This window comes from Gopherus evgoodei, chromosome 1, assembly GCF_007399415.2.
Source record: "Gopherus evgoodei ecotype Sinaloan lineage chromosome 1, rGopEvg1_v1.p, whole genome shotgun sequence".
NCBI lineage: Eukaryota > Metazoa > Chordata > Testudines > Testudinidae > Gopherus > Gopherus evgoodei.
In genome coordinates, this window is record NC_044322.1 from 39,152,497 (window position 1) to 39,173,726 (window position 21,230).

Genomic DNA, 21,230 nt, shown 5'->3' on the forward strand with positions numbered 1-21,230 from the left:
GTCAGTGATGGAGAATCCATCACAACCCTTGGTAAATTGTTCCAGTGGTTAATTACATTCACGGTTAAACAACTGAGCCTTATTTCCAGTCTGAATTTGTCTACCTTCAACTTCCCGCCACTAGATCCTGTTATACCACATGCTAGGTTGAAGAAACCATTATCTGGTTGTTGTTCCCCGTGTAGGTACTTATAATGATATATGATCAGGCCCTGAGTGCAGTATTTTTACTAGAAAACTATATGAGGTGGAAAAATGCCACCTACTTTTGTGTAAAATTCAACCAATTGAGCAAAACAGCGATAGTGCTCTAATCCAGAAATACCTCTCCTTCACTCTCCTGCATGTACTTTAGAAACATTTTGGTGAAAATATTCCTGGTCCCACACGGCAGGGGTAAAGCATGCATAGGCCCCAATCCTGCAGTGAAATCAATGGGGTTCCAGAAGGGTGCAGGGGTTCACTCTCACAGAGCCAGATGCAAGATAACGGACTTAGTAAACTAAAAACAAAACAAAAATACAGATGTACATCCCCCAATGTCATGATCTGTTCCATTTTCAGAACTCCCTTCACCATGATAACCAGGCTGTCCTCTAAATGCAATAACCTCACCAGTTATTTTACAGAGCTTCACCAGGAACAATGTTTTTTCTCACAATACAAAAATGGGCAGGATAATCTATTTGTGACCAACATCATCACATTTTTATCTGTTCAGTCTCAGATTGGTAAACATGATTTTCAAAACATACTTGACTGCAAAATACATTTAACCTATCATTTAAATCAGATTCTGTACTAGATGACTGGAGGATAGCTAATGTAACACCAATTTTTTAAAAGGGATCCCGAGGTGATCCTGGCAGTTACAGGCAAGTAAGCCTAACTTCAGTACCAGGCAAATTCACTGAAACTATAGTGAAGAACAGAATCGTCAGACACATAGACGAACACGATTTGCTGGGGAAGAGTCAACATGGCTTTTGTAGAGGAAAACCATGCTTCACACATTTATTAGAATTCTTGGAGGGGGTCAACAGACTTGGACAAGGGTAAGCCAGTGGATACAGTGTACCTGGACTTTCAGAAAGTATTTAACAAGATCCCTCAGCAAAGGCTCATAAGCAAGTAAGCAGTCATGAGATAAGATCCTCTCATGAATAACAGAGTAGGAATAAATGGTCAATTTTCAAAAATGGAGAGAGGGGTAAACAGTGGTGTCCCCAGGAATCAGGACTAGGACCAGTGCTGTTCAACATAGGAACGGCCATACTGAGTCAGACCAAAGGTCCATGTAGCCCCATATCCTGTCTTCCAACAGTGGCCAATGCCAGGTGCTTCAGAGGGAATAAAAAGAACAGGTAATCATCAAATTATCCATCCTCTGTCGCCTGTGACACTGCATCCCATATTCTTCATAGTTGTATGATAACATGATTATGACATAATTATGATGCATTTTGTACAAGATATGTCTTGTGAGATGTCTATGGAAAAGTTATGATGTGCTCAATATAATTATCCTATTTGTATGCATGTATCATTTTTGTATTTGAAGTTATTAATATTGATTATGTATCTGTATTTCAGATGTAGTTACACCTGGGTGACACCAGCTAGGCAAGATGCTTCCAGTCTAGACTGCTGGTTGTGAATGGCCTATTCAAGGTAATGGGCCATTAGGAGAAGCTTATCCCCTACCTGGTTAGGCTTCCTGGAAATGCTCCAGACAGCCTATGGATGATGGCTGCTATCACGCAGCAAGACATGCAAGGGCATGTAACCAGACCAAATGACACTGAACTCCATTTTGGTACCTATGTTCTTCCACAAGCTGGACTAGAAACTGAACTTCAAACAAAGGATACCCGCCATATAGAAAAGCTATATCAGGTGGGGAGTGACATCATCTCTGGGCTTCACTCCCCGTACAAGAAAACTCTGGAAACACCTGAGGAACAAAGACTGACCTGGGGAAAATCCTGGGCCCAGGCTACAGGGATTTCTAGCCTGTGTATGGAAACTTGGTGGACTGCTTATATTGTCAGTCAGGGTGAGAAACTGCTAATTCAAATCCTATCCCTCTAGTATGTTAGACTTAGTTTGTATTTTTGTTCATTTGCTTGGTAATCTGCTTTGATCTGTTTGCTATCACTTGTAATCACTTAAAATCTATCTTTTTATAGTTAATACACTTGTTTTATATTTTATGTAAACTAATGTGCCTTTAAATGAAGTGTCTGGGGAAAATCTCAGCTTGGTTAACACAAGCTTGTTGTGCATCTCTTTCCCGCACAGAGGGGAGAGCAAATTATATTAATGAGCTTACTTTGCCCCGGTCCCTGTCCAGTGTCAGACGTTATAATTCTGGGTTTATACTCCAGCAGGGGTGCAAGGCAGGGGGAGCTGGGAAATTGGCTGTCTGCCCTTGAGTGGCTTAGGTGAAGCATGCAGGTAACTCAGTTGGATGTGTGGTGCCACCTGCTGTTGTGTTGGGTGATAACAGGGCCTGGTGAGGCTGGTTGTAAATCTCCAACAAAGCAGCGTGAGAGAAGCCTGCCCAGGTCGGGGTTTAGAGCCCATAGCTCCCAGACTGCACCCCGGGAGGGGACAACCCGTTACATCACCCATTCCCAGCTCTTGACAAACAGAGGCTAGAAACACTATCCTTCACATTCATAAACGAGCTGGAAAAAGGGATGAACAGTGAGGTGACAAAACTGGCGGAAGATACAAAACTACTTAAGGTAGTTAAGTTCAAAGCAGACTACGAAGAGTTACAAAAAGCTCTCTCAAAACAGGGTGACTTGGCAACAAAATGACAGATGAAATTCACGGTTGATAAATGCAAAGTAATGCATGTTGGAAAACATAATCCCAACTATGCATACAAAATAATGACATCTAAATAGGCTGTTACCACTCATGAAATATCTTGGAGTCATTGTGGATACTTCTCTGAAAACATCCACTCAATGTGCAGCAGCAGTCCAAAAAACTAAGAGAATGTTAGGAACCATTAGGAAATGGATAGATAAGACAGAAAATATCTTAATAATGCTATATAAAGCCATGGTACGCCCATACTTTGAATACTGTGTACAGTTCTGATCACTCTTCCTCAAAAAAGATATTAGAAATGTAAAAGTACAGAGAAGGGCAACAAAAATGATTAAGAGTATGGAACAGCTTCAAATGAGGAGAGACTGAAAAGGCTGTGACTTTTCATCTTGGGGAAAAAGAGACAACTGGCGGGGGGGGGAGGGTAATGATAGAGGTTTATAAAATCATGAATGGTGTGGAGAAAGTGAATAAAGAAGTGTTATTTACTTCTTCACAAAACACAAGAATAAGGGATCATCCAATGAAATTAGTAGGCAGCAGGTTTACAACTAACATAAGGAAGTACTTCTTCACACAATGCACACTCAACCTGTGGAACTCGTTGCCAGGGGATGTTGTGAAGGCCAAAACTATAATGGGAGTTTAAAAAAGAATTAGCTAAGTTTGTGGAGGATAAGTCCATTGATGCAATCCCATACTCTGGGTGTCCTTAGTCTCTGACTTCCCAAAGTTGGGAGTGGACATGATGGGAGTGGACATGAGTGGACGGAACACTCAATGACTGCCTGTTGTGTTCAGTCCCTCTGAAGCACCTGGCATTGGCCACTGTCAGAAGACAGGATACTGGGCTAGATGGACCATTGGTCTGACCCAGTATGGTTGTTCTTATGTTAATACAGATCATTAACCCTTATCCATTGGAAGCCCTAATGTGTTTCCACAAAGCCTGTGTTTGGGATTGGCTTAGATCTGAAATGGGGAATTTAGACACTTGGAAATATATGCATATACAGATTTCTGATCGCCTCCATAGTGCAATTATAATTTCAGCTTTCTGGTAGGTGAATACTGGAGCATTGTGAAACATTGCTTTCACATTGAGAGGCAGCTGGTATAGAAGAATGAGAAGAGAATTGATAATCAGAAGCCCAGATTTCTGACCCCTTTTCCTGAGGCTTGGAGCAAATCACTTCAACTGTATCTGTTTCCCTCATGCAAAAGAAAGGTGAATGCAGACTTTGCATTCAATGGCCATTATGATTATTTTACACTATTGCATTAAGCTAAGATATATTACACAATAAACGTTAATAAACAATATTAAGTTGAGTAAGAAATCTATCTGTTCTGAAACTGGTTACTTCATTATCTCATATCCCCAAAGAGGTTCAATATTTGGCTTTACAGACAAAAAAGAAGAGGGAATAGACGGAAACACTGATAGGCATTGCAGCTGTAGAGAAGAATATCAACCGCCCCTACTGATACTCGTCATTTTTATCTTATTAAAGCACAGCCTTATAGAAAGAAATCCTGTGTATATTTCTGGATTCCATTACCCCTGTTGCAAGAGCTTGGAATGAACACTCTCACATTCACACTGCTAGCACATACCTAAGGAACTTACCTCTCAGCACGCAGGACACCACTGTAATAGGGATGATCCCAAGGCATCAATTTCTGAAACATAAGATTTCAATTTGTAATTACCACAATGAAAACCAAGTGAATCAAAGACAGATCTCACTTTCTTTACATAACTCAGTATCTTTATCACTTCTATAGTCACAGCACTCTAAAATGTAATGGAAAGCATCTGACTCCCAAATTCATAAACCTTAAACTAGGGATTATGAGCCAGATTTTCAAAAGTGGACATGTGAAGAAAACCTATTCACATGCAAAAATCAAGGTTTGAGTGTGGAAGGATCAGGCACGACACCAGGAAAATTGGGAATGCACACTTCTAAAAAAATAAAGGGCCATATTTTAAAAATTAAAAACATGTTTAACATGCTCAAAACCAATCACTACATTTTCCACCTTAGTTTTTGGTTATCACATGCATCATTCTGTTAAAACCAAAAGCTGACGGTTGGTTTTAATACTAGAAATAGCTATTTAAAACCAAAACGATCTGAAACTAAAAGAGCATGTATCTATCAACATGCAATTCATATTACAATTGTAAAGACTGAAATTATTTTCCTCATCTGATGCCAGGTTAGTTCATATTATATAAAATCAAAAGAAAATAAATGCACAATATAACTTACTGAATTTTGGGGATTTAGTTTCTTCTTCATCCCTTCCATCATTTCAAAATCTTTTAGAGTTCTGTAAAAAAGAATTTCACCCTTAAAGTTTTAATTAAAGGGTATTTTAGCCAGTATAGTACAGTATAATGGCAATTGATGTTTTATTGTCTGTAATATATAGGGTGACCAGACAGCAAATATGAAAAATCTGGATGGGATTTGGGGTAATAGAAGCCTATATAAGAAAAAGACCCAAAAATTGGGACTGTCCCTATAAAATCAGGACATCTGGTTGCCCTAGTAATGTACAGTACAAATGCATACCCTGCTACTACCAAGTGCCTATGATGCGTCAAAGTTGGGCTGTGATCACAGGCAGCTCATCCACTCTGCTCCGCCCACTCCAGGTACTCTCAAGGTCCTACTTTTCCCTCTCCTTCTCTCCCAAACAATCCTGCTGCCCCATTCCCCCTCAACCTCTATATTCGTGTTCAACCACAATTCCACTCCTCATGATGATGATTCTTTTTGCACTGGAGGAACCATAGGGGGTAGGGTAGGATGAGCAGCTTTGTGTGGGGAAAATCAGGGGTGATAATGGACGTAGGGCATATGGAGGGGAAGCCCACTGCTTTAGTACTTGATCGGTGGGTCCCTGTGAGGCTACCTGGGCTCCCTAGAATTTTTGTTTTCACTCTTATGTACTCTGTAATCTCCTTTTACAGTAGGAGTCACACCAGAACTGTGGATTATACTCAAAAAAAATCTGGAGAATGACTTATTTCCTACTTCTATTTCCCACCACACGTGGCAGTACGACAATATATACACTTGTTAATCTTTATATCATGCTGTTTAATTTAATATAAGAAAGTTAATACTTTAATCAAGATCTGAGAGAAATTAATATTTCAGTAATAACCTTAGAGGAATTTTTTAAATGCTCAAATTATTGGTAACCAGAGTCTTGTCTTGCATCAAAAGACCTATGTTTTTTAAATTAAAATGGGATTTTTTTAAATAAGTAAATGAAAAATAGACTCACCGTTGAAACAATCTTTCAGAAAGTGTTTCAAGAAATTGCATTACCTTCTCTGAAAACATGAAATGAAGGGAAATTACTAAACAAAATGATGATGTCATTTAAATATATTAGTTCACATCAAGAAGTAAACAATATTTCCTTCCTAGAGCAAGCCTAGTTTTAACTTATCTACTGAAATTATGACACAGATCAGAAACTGTACATGTATATCAAGGCAAAATCAGATGTGATAATCACGGCTTTTAGTTACCTAAGCCATGAACATCGAGTAGTGAATTGTGTAGATTACAGTAACTGTTCAAATTAATATTCGCTCTTATTGAAAAATATAAGTATTTCAGATGACAACATATAACTAAAATAAGACTCTCCAGTGCAACAACTGGGTTGTATTAACAGCTGACAAGTTAAACTACCTACATTTATCCTCATGCCTGACAAGTCACATCTTATCATTTCTGAACATACATGTACTTTACCTGGAGTTCTGGCCATTGTTCCCTGAAGAGCCCTGTGGGCAAAGGTGTTATAGCCAACTAACTGTGCCAGATGGTTTCTGCTCGTAAGCAGTTCCTCTAAGCAGCGCAGTTGCTCAGCATTTGGGTAAAGAAAAATTTTATAAGCAGCTTCTCGTACCTAACACCAGAAGAAAAGAAATGGTCTCATAATAGCATAATTCACAAACGAAACAGTTCTATTCCTCCCAAACCAATGAAAGGCCAGGTATCACAACGCTTTCAGATTAAGCAACCTTTTATATAAAGTCTATCTAAAAAAGAACAGCAATGATATTTTCCTGTTACTCAAAAACAGAAAAAGCGATAAGGACAGCCTGCCTGCTTTCCCTCTTTATAATTGTGTTCTTCTTACAACCCTTGACAAGCTCATCCAATAACATCAGGTGTATGTACCAACTGGTGGAACACAAAACAACATTTCACCATATGTAGATTTTATTTATGGAAAAGGACACTATTTAAACAAGCCCTGTTCCACCCTACCATATTATCCTCTGCATTTTTAAGTGTCTAACACAAAATTAATATGAGAAAAAGCAAAAAACAACCCTAAACTTCAATTTGGATGGCAACGCTGCTGAACAACAACTACATGAAATCATCATTATTAAAACACTTGGATGTGAATTTTTCTCATTAAACTGACAAGTTACATACTGAATTCTACACCTGTACTTGAAAAATACAAAAAACTTGAAGAATAGAACTTATCGGTATCCAGAAAGGGTAAAAGTAACATGTTTAAAAACCATTTTCTGCCTTTAGAGCAATTACTTGACTACATAAACTGAAGATTCTAAAGTGGTGTGACAATTTCTTTCCTGAAACTCAGGTTTGGACCCACACCCAGAAAAATGGGAGCCATTCCAGACAGGTTTTAAACTGGAAATTTAAATTTAGAAAGATGCTATCAGGGAAATTCAGCAAAGAATGGGGGTAAGATTTTGAGCGTTTAAAAATAGTCTTGGTAATGTGGGTTCAGCTATTCTCCTTAGTTTACCCTGATGAATATTAACAGCCTTACGTGAAACAGTCTGAAAAGGTATTATTAATGCTTTTGCTCTAACTGAAGTCTTTTGAGAAAAGCATCCACAGACAGCACTAAAAATCTTAACCCTCAGTTCCTATTTTCTGTTTTTAGCTGTTGGCACGCTTGTGTCATCTAGTGTCAAAATCACTGAGATGCACCTTTGTATTAAAGGATGTGCTACAGAAAACTTAGACAATACATACCAGATCATCAGAACAGTCTGCATGCAGACCAGCGATTTGTATGTAATTGCCTTCAACTGCAAAGTTATAGCGAATGTGTTCTGGTAAAATATGCTTGTCAATCTTGTTGGGCAGATGAGCTCCAATAAGAAACTGATTACATAAATCCAATATTTTGACGTTGAAGTCCACTGCCTTTTTACGCTGTAATTAGGAAAAATAAAGCAAAAGATACACATTCACTTAAAATACAGTACAAGTAGCTCTCAGTTTTCCACAGCATTAAGCTATGTTTGCACAACTAAATCAAATCATGATTATTCCCAGCAAATATTTACTTACTTAGGATCAGGCATATGACATTAAAGAAATCCTAATTTAGGGCTGATCCTGTGCAACTGAAGTCAATGGGAGCCATACTACCGTCTTCAGTGAGAACGATATCAGGTGGGATTGTTGGGAGTCTGACAGAGGGAAGAAAACTGATGGGGGAAATGAGTAGAAGGGGGAAAGGACAGTTAGCAGGAGGAATGAAAAGGAAAAATAAGCACAATGTGCAGAAATGTGAGAGAAACTGGGATCGTTGAAGAGCTGTAGTGATAAAAGGGGGCAAAATGTAGTGTGACTAACAACCAGTGGCAACACAAGTGAGAAATATAAGATCATTCTAGTTGCTGTTGTATCCATGTGAATGGAGGAAAAGACTGCTGAGTCCATCGTTCTGGGTGTCTTTCTAGGTCCAGGAGCAGAGAGGTTGGAAGGCCCTGAATTCCTCTTGCATTCCTGCCTGTAGCTGACTGACTGCTTTAGGGAAGGAGCCTTGATAGCCCTGGAGTTTTCATAGCTTGCCCCATGCAAGCTTCTCCTAGTAGCTAACATTGTTCCCCATGTGAAGGATAAAGGGCAAGTTGCTGGGCCAGGTGGCCCCAGGTAGATACCTCTGAGTTCACTGAAGGATCCAGAGAACTCAACATTACTGACTTTATCCCCTTGTTTTCTGCTGTTATATCATATTATATACACCTAGGCTACATTAAATATTTCCCCTTAGTATTACTTTTGCATTAAGTAAGTTCTGTAGCTGCCAAAGGGATGCTACATGATGTGAATAAGAGGGAAGATGTCCACAAGATGGTCTCTCTATCAAGATATGGGCCACACTAGGAAAATATTTGAAAACCCATAGCCTGAAATTTATAATACAGCCTAATCCAAAAGGGGTCACAATAGTCACTACAACCTGCTATCTACCCAGACTGTAAGAAAATTAAATATATAATATGGTCTGGACTGACTTATTCTAAATCCTGACGTGACCAACAGGGGGCTTTTGGAAATACTATCCATAGTTTAAAGTAATGAACAAGTCAAGAGGTAATAAAAAGAATATTATCTGTAACTCTTGTTCTCAGAAGGCATACAGATGTAATAGATCCATGCTGTGGCCTATGAATATGACTTCCTCCTGTTGGAAACAGCAGTGAGACTCAATGTGTTCCTGTCCCAGAGGTCGTGAATGCCTGACGACGGATTGAAAAAGAACTAAGTCTGAGTAAAGAGACACAGGGGGAATATACATGCTGTTGTAAGGTAGATAATGCTGTTAATTGTAATCAGGCTATCGTTATCACTGCACTTCCTCACTCAGGTTCCATTAACACTCTTAACCATAGCTCATCACATGAAAATGTACATATACAAAAGTAAGAAAAAGAAATGAGCCACTCCAGAGGTAGAACGTGCTCTAGTGGCACCAAGGCGAATATTGGAGTGATATCTCACAGGAATGGCAGGAGAGGATCTGATTCTAGGGTGTGTTGTCCAAACACATCAACTCGAAACCAACACAGTAGACTTGGACTGGTTTCAAGAAGCAGACAGTTATAAGTTATATAGAGGGAAATGTAACAACATATGGAGATTGGACCGGCAGGGTGGAATTTGCTGACTTGCAGAATAAGCGGAGTGTATCTATTCGCATTTGCAACATTCAAGTAAAACATACAAGAACATATACAGGGACTTGGTCTATAACCCCAAGTACCAGTAAATGTATTTATCACGTGAAGGTCTATGAAGATGCCTGTCGAACAACAGCTCCAACAACAGTCCCAACACCACCTTCTCCCAGGCCTCCACCCACTGACCCTACCCAAAGGAGTTAATGTCCCACCATGCAGCCATGGCCTTGCTCAGGACTCTTCCTACACCCTGCTGCAGAATATATGTTAGAAAATGTAGGATGGATTTATGTGCCACTGACACTTAATTTTGGCAGTATGACCATGCCAAGGAAGTGCCCAAAACACTGTAACGAGTGGTTCACTTCAGAAGAAGAAAGGCAATTACAATTTTGGAAGGGCACTGATATGGCCCTGTCACAGGATCCCATGCAGGCTCTCCCACTTTTGGGCCTGCACCCCGCGTTTAGGATGGTATTATAAAGAGTCTTCCACGCCTATTTTTGTTGGATCACCCCAGGGTCTTTATTTAGAGTGCTTGTACAGTTCCCAGATCCCCCAACAGTTAGTGCCCCATAGATCCTCCCCAAGGTCTCCTGGCCCTTGAGGATTCCTTGTTGGCAAGGAGACAGAGATGCTGCCCTCCTGTCTCCTCCCAGGCAAGCCCCCTCACTGAGGTTTGCCCAGGGCTTTTATAACCCTTTGCTGCTCCAGCCCAGCTGTCACTACTTAGCTCAGTATGTTCCTCTGAGCAAGCCCTCGTTAGGGCTTGCAGCTAGGCTCCCTGCTGAGTACCTGCATCTCTACACCTGGCCTTCTGGCCAGAGGGCAGGCTGCAGTCAGCATTTTGGCAGGGCTTTAAAGGGGGTTTTACCCCTACCCTGCCACAGACCTCATAACATGATAGGGAGAAAAGAGACTTATTAGGAACAACATTGGGAGGTTCCAGCCTTGGCATGTCCACATGGAATTCTGCAGATATTGAAAATCTTAACTTAAAAATAAACACTTAGGTGAGTGGAACAGGCAAAGCAGTGAAGACAGGGGGAGGTATCAGCAGTCTATTACTAGACCAGCATGCAATCACTATTGATAATATGCATTTGATTGCTCAAGGATTTAGTCACTTGAATTTTACCATTCTCTCTCTTATTAACAGCATACAAAATAATGATGTTTCATTGGCAGTAGCTTGTACGGCTTATGGCAGTAGAATAATTGAAATAGTACAACAAAGTTTGTTGCAATTACAGTTTCAGAATTGGCCACGGATATTAGACCACACGGCCATCTTAAACCAAAAACAGCAACAAGGCATTAATCATATCGAATCAATATTTTTACAATTTGCTAAATTTGATAGAGTTCCACAATGGGACCAAGAAGACAGCAAAAGCATGTACCTCATGATGGCAGTCCCTCGATGGCTGCAAGAGCCAGTTAAGGTATACTACACAAATAGTGTGGGAACATTTGTAAATAAGACATTCGAACAGCATTATCCTTCTGTGCGCTTAGTCACTGAAACTGACTCAGAAATTAATCAAGCCTGTTGCACTAAACATAATGGATGGTGGCTGTGTGAGTGCTATGCCACAATTGACATTAATTGTACAGGGAAAGGTTGGGCTCGGTTAGTATAAAAAGAACTGGTTAAGGAGGTGATATGCATCCAGGACTTGGCCTGAGCTATAGGCTATCATAATTTTTCTATTAATGGAAACGTTAGTCCTACAAGTGATGCTGGGTTCTGTGTGCCTGTCACCAATACTATCCAAATAGGAACTCATGCCTTCTGGCCAACAATCAAAGGTAATACTGTCACAGAAACAATCACTCCACATGAACACTTACAAGATTTATTGATTAACTTATCCCCCCCAGTGAAACTCTTGAAGTTGGATATACATGAGTTCGTAGCAAGAACTAAAGAATCATTGATACCAATAACTCAGTTGATCTAGCAGCAATTGACTGAAATAGAAAATGTAGAAAAAGAGGTGGAAACAAAATGGCGGGCGATTCCAGAGGATGTGACCTTACATCCAGTAGTCCGAATCCTTAGCGTAATCTTGATGGGAATCCAGGCACGAATAGTTGTTGCCCTCATGGGAATGTGCTATTACATGGTACATCAAACTAAGAAAGCGAAGCTACAGTGTCGAATGAAGAAAGGGATGGAAATGGCAATTAATACTGCTGTGGTACGACCCAATAATTATTTTAAGGAGTAAGGCGTTACGGTAGTATGCTATATAACGCATAACATATCTATCCATGAATAATCATAGCAGTTATCTACATATATATCCATGTACTCATATACTCATCCAGTATTAACCTTCATATATTCTCATTTACCAACGAACATATATACTGATATATAGCCATATAATCATATCCACAGACTTAGATATCTGTATGCTTTGGATATTATCCTATCCTCACAAAGCCCTCAGGTGACCAACAGGCCATGGCATGTCTTTTAATAATGCTGACACATACACAAACCTTGCACATCTATATCAGGTCCTGGGCCTAACGTTCCCAGGCCCACGATAAGGGACTAAAATTAATTGGATAATAACACCTATCAGTCGTACGAGGGAATATGCAGACTGAATAACGGATGGGGCATGAGTTTAGGATGGTAAAATGGGATAGCCACATGACAGTGTTCATTTAGCCCACCAGGTTGTCCTTAGTCCATATATTATGCTTTTCCGGGACGATGGGTAAACATCCTCCCCTTAAAAAGACAAAAAGTGGGGGAATGTAGTAAGATGAGGCCCTGAAACATAAACTCTTGTATCAAAGGCCCAGTCTGAGGCCTGAAGCCTGAATCAAAGTACTCCCAGGCATTGCTAAGGAAAAGTTGGGCTGTGAGCCAGAGGCAGGTCCCACTCACAGAAGCTGGCAAGAAGAGGGCTGCTAGACGCAGATGCATCCACACATAAGTGCTCAAAAGAGGAACTTGTGCCCAAGATGGTATCAGAACACTTCACAGAGATAATGAGGAACAGGCAGGTGCATCTTAAAGACAGGGTCTAAAGGACAGCATGATGGATAGATCTGTTTGTTTGAAATAACATGATCAAAGTGGGAGACAGCACCCTAATGAGTCAAGGGGCTGTACCTCAATACATCAGTAGGGATGAGTAATCTGTCCTGTAACTATATAAAAATAGGTCCTGGAGTGCACATCTTTGTCTGGCCTAGGGGGCAGTGGAAAGTCCCATCACTGACTGAGTCGGTCCATTGCTGGGGGCACAAATTCATAGTATGTCTTGTAGAATCTATGGGAAACGATTATCGTGCTTCATTTGACAATAAACCTGGCTCAGGTTCGTACCTTACTAGAGTCGGTGGTCTTTGGTGGTTCTCTCGGGGTTTGCTGTGTCAGTTCTCTGCACAGAACTGGGGAAGCACACAGAGGGAATACGCATGCAGCCGACTGTTATCATCATCGAACAAGAGCAGAGCACCACACCAGTAGCTACTGACAAAACCTCCAACAGTCTGTTTCTTTGTCAAGTAAAAAAGCAAACTTATCCCAACTCTGTGGGGATCTATTATAAGTTACATCCTATAACTGGCGTTCTCAGAAGGCACTTTGTTAATTCCAACAGAAATGGATTATAAAAGATCCCCACTCCTACAGAATAAAAAAAAACAGTGATGTCTATAAAAAGCTCAACTACACAAGACGCAATAAGATATTACAAAAGACAACATTCAACATACATGTTTCAAAAGGGATGAAAAAATGTCACTGCAGCCACAACAGCAATAAATGTTTATAGTTCATTCTGAACAGATAAACATACTATATATGAAAAAATCCAAAAAGAGAAACCAACCTCTAGAGACATTCTGAAGAAAACATTCGATACCTAGGAGGACAGGAGAGCTGAGGTATTCTCAATCTTAAATTCTTTAACACAAAGAGATTCAAATCTAAATTTGTGCCAGGAAGCTGAATCCAAGCAAGAATGCTCTGTAGACATGCAGAGAAAGCAGCATGTGGCATTCCAGCAAATCTTAGGAAGAGATCAGAAATTCACTATGGATGGCAACATACCGCTAACCAAGTACACCTTAATATGAACTCAAAATCGCAGAACTTGCAAGGAACAGTAACTATGGTCAGACAATCACATAAAAAATAGCTAAGAGCCTGTCACAAGTGCAGATTAAATTATTTTAAAACGCCAATTTTGTTTTTCTGCATGTCAGTTAATATTTCTATATCACAGTAGCCATATTTTAAATGTTTGCATGCCTTCCTGTTGTACTTTTCTACCTCACTTCTGATTTAAGAGGCATTAATCTCAGTACACAGTAACTGTAAGAAAATTACTCTGGAAGGGCTTTCCAGTTTGCAAGTTGCTATCAAAAAAATGCATTTCGGTGTTTTCGCTGCAAGTCGGCCACCTGAATTTAGTAAAAAAGAGTCTGGTTATGAACCTCAACTGCTAGAAACTCAAAAATTATAGGAGATTTCCTCATGCAGAGATACGTCATGAGTACCAGGAACATTTATGGACACCCAGCCCAACATCTCCAACGTATTACTAGCTCAAATCTGCTAGCTCTGCCAAATCAGTCTTGGACTCTTACAGGGGAGAGAGACACATTGACACACAACTTAGAGGCTCTAGAGTCACTAAAAATCTTCGATTGTGACACAAACATGTGGTTTGATTCCTTCGGAAGTGCTGCATTTGAGTAGCTTGTTATCCAGATAACTGGATGCATGTTTTCCCCATCCTGAGCAGCTACACTGTTGAAACAACTAGCCATTTCACAAAAATTGTACTGTGCAGATATGAATCCAAATGGCAGATCTAACAGTCCAGAGGCCCTGCTTGCAACTCTCTGGAGCACAGGACTGAGTAACAAGGCAGTCTGGAGCATGAATGCTGAACTAGACTCTGGAAAGTTGTACAGGACACTACAAATCCAGCCACTTGATAGTTAACGACAAAACAGGTTTTTGAGATGGCTGAGCTCCACTGCCTTCCAGAACATTCAGGGGTGCAACTCAGCACAGAATTCCATTACATATGCCCTGCATTTTGCTATCTGCTTTTAAAAGTCAGGCAAACATCTATTCACATATCACAGACAAAAAAAAATTACCTTTTCTTCATCCAGATGAATACCACTGATTTCAAAATCGAACATAAAAAGTTCTGCCACTTGCCTAAAAATACAGTAAAACTCCGTTAAGACTCTTATTTCACAGCAATCAGATTTTAGTGTGCTACATTTTACTGACTATATTTTGATTTAAGATAGAAAATAATTACTTATTATATAATCTTTTATAACTATTTTTTTCTTTGCACTTTCAGTAGGTTTATTCCTTTGTTTATTCAGTGAAACTAGATGTTTTTCCTTGTAGACATTTTGGTGATTTGCACTGAACAATGTCTTTTAACAAGCTTATTACATTAATTTGTGTAAACAATAAAACATCAATTTAATTCAACTTATTTCATTTATTTTGACTGATGAGGAAAAAAGCCCTTAAGCCTAGAACATTTGCTTGTTTGAGGGGAAAAAGTAGGATAGTTATCCTTATTGTGTGAGAGAGAGAATAATATGTCAGGCAGAAATGAATATGCAGCAGTAAAAATGGTGCTTTATAACAACAATAAAGTGAATGTAAAAAATGCTGACGTTAATTTGACCCTATAGACTGAAAGCATGTTACCATGCACAACTGTCATTAATAAAAATGCTTGATTTTATTTGAAACCTCAATAATAAGAAAATAAACAGAAAGCTAACCACACATAGGCATATTTTTCCAGTGTGCTCCAGATACAATTTACATATAAAAAAAAATAATATCAGAGACTTCTAGATGAATGGAAATGCACTTATTTTAAATTTGTACAACTGTAAATACATTCCACTCCCTATTTTCCTTCTTAAATTTATACCTTATTACTGTTTACATTGTTAGATGTATATCATAGCAGAATAATACAATTTGGTTGAGTTGATTTTGTTATGGGAAACTTAACTTTTGCATTTCCTCATTTTCTAAAGATTTAAACTGGGCAACCTTAACATAGCTTTTAGCTACATATACACACACACATTATGTGTACTCCAACATAGCCTATTCATAATAACTGAACTTCCTGACTACTATACAGTTAAATTCTCAGTGGTTAATAAAAGTTGCATAAAAATGTAGTCTCAGATTTTCTGGCTCACTGTGTTTGCACTTCTTTTACAAAAAGGTGCTGAACTGTCCATCAATTTAATGATACAGAAATATTTCCAAGCATTTTGGAGAATAATTTAGAGCGTATTAACTTCTAAAATGTTAAACATTAACAAGTACCTGGTTTCTGGATCTAGGGAATCCATAACCTCTTTATTAGCCAGCAACTGTTTCAAACTTTGGCACAACTTGATATTTGTATTTAACCTAAAGAGATAAAGATAAAAGCAACCATGTATCAGAAATAGTTACTGGCATTACTAGTTCAAAGGCAGAGCTTAATCTTTTCTGACATACACTATTAGAAATCAAGGGCGAAGTTTTCAAAATGTTTTTTCAAGTTGTAACTGTGCTCAGAAACTACTGTACAATACAAGGATACAAGTTATACATTCCAGCATTTATGACTATGCAAGTGGGTACTTATTGTCAACAGGCAAATATTTTTGCATGACATATTGAGGCAAGGAGGACAAAGTCTAAGGATAGTGGCTTATTTTAAGCATTCAATAGAAAAATATTGTTTCTGACAGAGGGCATAATCTATGCAGCGGTTCTCAAACTGTCCATCAGGACCCCAAAGTGGGTTGCAACCCCATTTTATGGGATCGCCAGGGCTGGCTTAGACTTGCTAGGATCCAGGGCCAAAGCCCAACCCCCACCACCCAGGGCCGAAGCCCAGGCCTCAGGACTTTAGCGCTGGGCAGCGGGGCTCAGGCTATAGGCCGCCTGTTTGGGGCTGAAGCCTTTGGTCTTTGGCTTTGGCACTCCCAGGGCACCAGAGCTCGAGTGGGCTCAGGCTTCACTCCCCCATTCTGGGGTCGCGTAGTAATTTTTGTTGTCAGAAAGGGGTTGCGATGCAATGAAGTTTGAGAATCCCTGATCTAAAGTTTAGAATGTGTTAATTTGTGCTTTCCTCTTCTCTAAAAGTTTGCTTCAATTCAAAGTGACATTTAAAAACAGACAATCTGCAACAAGGTAAGCCTTACTGAGCAACCCCGCTCTTTAGCTCTTGAAAAATCCACCTGCAGGTGGGAAGATTTCCCAAACAAGTGCACAGGCTCAAGCCATCAGTTTCTATTGAATTTAATCTTACAAATATTCTTTTTCTAGCCTTGATGGTGTGAAGCCTATCAAGTATACACACTGATGCAGTGTTATCCTCCTCAGACTGCAGTAAGCTCCACTGCCTCTGCTGGCCATAGCTTTGTTAGACACTAGCAGAGAAAACTTACGACGACTCTGGTCAGTTTTTCTACTGCTATTTGGAACCCTGTAAGCAGCAGTGGAGCTCTTAAGAATCATGTCAAATTCATACTGCTACTTGGTAAAGCATTCACATAGGAGGACTACCCAAAAAAATGGAAGCTGGGCTTGTAACAGGGACTCTCAAATAGGAACACATCCCACACATACCATTCCTGCAGAAATCTCAACACCCACCCCTTTCCTAGCATCCAGGAACAGGAGCAGGGAACTGGACTTAATTCACTCAAAAATCCCACCCAGAGCTAGTTTATTCACCGAAAAATGCAATTTGGGGTCAACCAAAACTATTCATAAATTTGTGGTGAGTTTGCCAAATGGTTTTAAGCTAACAAAATAATCTAAATGTTTTAGTAATGTCAAAATAAAAAACTTTTCACTTCAACCTCAAAGTGTTTGTTTCAATTTTCAGGCAGGCATTTTTGACAAAAGAAAAGGAAAGGAGGGAAAATGGCTTTAGGAGGTGGTAGAGCTGGTACCTGTCAGATAAGCTTTAGCCTAGTGGTTAGCACACTCACCTGGAATGTGGGAGGCCCAAATACAACATCTGCTTTGATGATTATTTATGAAAAGTGGAACAGCTTCAACAGCTCATAGTGATATGGCATACTGCTGCAATGTGGGAAACCTAAGTTCAAAGTCTGCTCTACATCATACAGAGGGAGGAACTGAACCTGGGTCTCCCACTAGGCTAGAGTTCATGAGGGAAGGGTATCACCATCTTAGAATCATAGACTATCAGGGTTGGAAGGAACCTCAGGGGGTTATCTACTCCAACCCCCTATTCAAAGCAGGACCAATCCCCAGGCAGAGTTTTACCCCAGATTCCTAAATGGCCCCCTCAAGGATTGAACTCACAACCCTGGGTTTAGCAGGTCAATGCTCAAACCACTAAGCCATCCCTCCCCCTCTTCCTCCCCTCACTGCTGTTTTGTGAATCTAGTCCTCCTTTCCTTTGCTTTAGTCAAAATGCCTGAAGACCTAAACTACTTTTTTCAGGCCAAACTGAAATGTTTCATTTTGACTTTAAATTTTCTCAACTTTTTCATTCACCAGAAATTTTCAAAAAATGTTTTTTGTTCAACTTGAAACAAAATTATTTTCCTTAACTGCCAGTGATCTGAAACATCCATTATTCACTCAGCTTGACTGGACTTCTTACCAAGATATTGCCTGTACAAGTGGCTGGTGGAAATGACTCTCCATCTTTCGTAACTACCTCTGGCGAGCAGGGAGTAATGTGGCTAATTTGGAAGGCCTCTGGTAAAAATTTTTAAGCCCAGATAACCTTGTCTACATTTTACATTCTGATATCAAAATTGTAACTCACCTGCCTTCATTATAACACAAGCAACTCCTTAAACTGATTCCCACTATACTCAAAATCTGATTCAAATACAAATCTAAGAATATATATTTTATCAAATGAGATTTTTTTTTTTGTGATGTTTCAGCCAGAATGCACTTTCTCAAGGTTAGTAAAATAGAAGCACAGCACTTCAATGTTGATATCTGACTGGATACAGCTTCAAATTATAAGTCTATATTCTGAACCTCAATGGAAGATTTTCCTCCCTTTTTTCACATTCCCTCTTACACAATCAGAATCCAAGTGATCAGTATGACAGACAAAGAGGTGTTGTGTGCCTTTAGATTTGCCATCCTTAAAATATACAGACTTCAGAGTTAAAAAATTAACTGCCAGAAACTTCAGAAAATTTAGTTCCAAAGCTTTCATGAGTTCCAGTGGTACAGGCCTTCACAGTGAATTACGCAATGAAATAGTGTTCCAGATGCAACCTGAAACTAAAACAGAATGACCTTACACTAGACACTGTAAGGATGAATCTTTAAATAACATTTTAAAAGAAGTTGCTCTCTGTTCCACATATAAAAACCTCCAGATAACAATAAGCAAAAGAGTTATCTTGTATCTGTTGGATAACGCAGAATCTTTCAGACATGAAAGACAATATTACAGCAACATAATGAACAAAACATACTTTTCTACCATGGTACCAATGTTTCTGCAGGCTTCTTCAGCAGCCTCTCTGAATGCAAAGTCAGGATGGGCAATTTTCACAAAGTCAGCCTGACATAGCAGAAAAAGAAGAGAAGGGGTGGTGATGGGAAAAGATTGTCCATAATTTGAAACCTTCCTTGCAAGTTAGTTTTTAGAAAAGAGTTGGAATTTACATGGCACAGATTTGTAAACATGTTTAAACTTCCTAAATAAATAGTTTAAAAAAAAAGTTGGTAATTCCACTCAGTTTAACACACACGTATTTCCACGCAATCTCTTTTTACTGAGCACTTCCACATACATTAGTCTTCTCAGAACCAGCATCTGTTAAGAAAGTGTCAACAGTTATTAATGCTATAGCACAAATTTCACTCCAAAGAAAATAATTTCACTTACTTTTTTTAATTATTATTTTCAGTTAGGTATGTACTTTAGAAAAAGGTTCTTTCCCTTGCAGGATACACTCATTAAAAAAAAACAAACCAGTGCCTTTGAATCTTACTGCTTAGAAAACTTTCTATTTCTTACTAAACTCAATTCCTGAAAAATAAACAAGCTTTTTTGTATTGTTTTTCAAAATTTAGTATAGACCATCTACTCCTAAGAAACACGTTTTAAGAAATATCTTAAATATTACTGCTATAAATATTACACACTCGCTTAAAAAAAGTTTTCTGTACTTAGTTTATAACTTTACGCTAAAGTTTTAAACTTTCATCAAAATGTGATGAAAACCCATGAGGAACTATATCTTTCAAAAGGTCTCTCCACCATTTGTAGAGAAACAGACAAATGTCAGCATACTACTGGAAAAAGTGTCACATGAGATTAAAGGATCAACAGAAACTTTCAGTAAAATAGGCAATCTTGCCTTGAACAATGTGATAGATTTCCTCCATGCTCACTAAAGCCTCAATCCTGCAAACATCCGAATGTTTAACTTCACACACGAAAAGTCCCATCGAAATCAATGGCTTAGCTCATATAAGTACATTTAAGCACGTGTCTTTATAGGACCAGGGCTCAAAGGCCCAATGTTGCAAATTGTTATCCACACAAATAGTACTATTACAGCCAACGGGACTACCACATAAATTAGGACGGGGTCAGCAGTCTCTGCCATGCGGCTCACCAGGGTAAGCACTCTGGCTGACCAGGCGAGTTTGTTTACCTGCCACGTCGGCAGGTTTGGTCGACTGCGGCTCCTACTGGCCACAGTTCGCCGACCCAGGCCAATAGGGGCTGCAGGAAACGGTGCAGGCCGAGAGATGTGCTGGACGCAGCTTCCCACCACCCGCCAGGTGCTTACCCTGGCAAGCCGCGTGCCAGAGGTTGCTGACCCCTGCACTAGGCGTTTACAGGCTTTGGCTTACATTTGTGAATTCCCTGTTAGCCCATGCCCAGCTCAATGGTGACGTGAGGACACAAACCTAACAGTGCCAGCAATGATACATGTTTTACTTCTCTTACCATGTATGACCTTGTGGCCTGCTTTTTGTCCCAATTATTTTTAAAATGGAAAAAATAAGCCTAAGAAGTTTCAATCTTTCAAATGTACTAACATTTTTCAGACACTGCAAGAAACACTTATCTTGGTTTTAAGCTAAGCTGTTTTCATATGATTATGCTAAATATTTACCACATTGCATTGCTTTTCATGGTAAATGTCATCACAGTCAGATTTTTAAATATTTTTATATACACAAGAATAGACTGCAGACTGCTGTACTCACAACTTTCGAAAAATTTATTTTATTCTGTTAAAGGTTATATTTGGGTTTATTTAAGATATATGAAACTCCTTTCAAACGAAAAACTGAAATTGAATGTGGTTTACTGTGTAATACAATGTATATTTA

General features: G+C 39.3%; 1 protein-coding gene across 2 annotated transcripts in view; it reads right to left on the reverse strand.

The window, feature by feature from the left end:
- The window catches only part of MIPEP (mitochondrial intermediate peptidase), a 114,999-nt gene that overhangs the window by 82,761 nt on the left and 11,008 nt on the right, over positions 1-21,230 (reverse strand). For both annotated transcript variants that reach the window (XM_030562156.1, XM_030562162.1), the window contains exons 3-10: positions 19,352-19,440; positions 16,203-16,289; positions 14,984-15,047; positions 7,902-8,084; positions 6,630-6,786; positions 6,151-6,199; positions 5,124-5,184; positions 4,475-4,527 (exon numbers count right to left, since the gene is read on the reverse strand). In XM_030562156.1, coding sequence (XP_030418016.1) covers positions 4,475-4,527; positions 5,124-5,184; positions 6,151-6,199; positions 6,630-6,786; positions 7,902-8,084; positions 14,984-15,047; positions 16,203-16,289; positions 19,352-19,440 — 743 coding nt within the window. The remainder of the gene's footprint in view (positions 1-4,474; positions 4,528-5,123; positions 5,185-6,150; positions 6,200-6,629; positions 6,787-7,901; positions 8,085-14,983; positions 15,048-16,202; positions 16,290-19,351; positions 19,441-21,230) is intronic.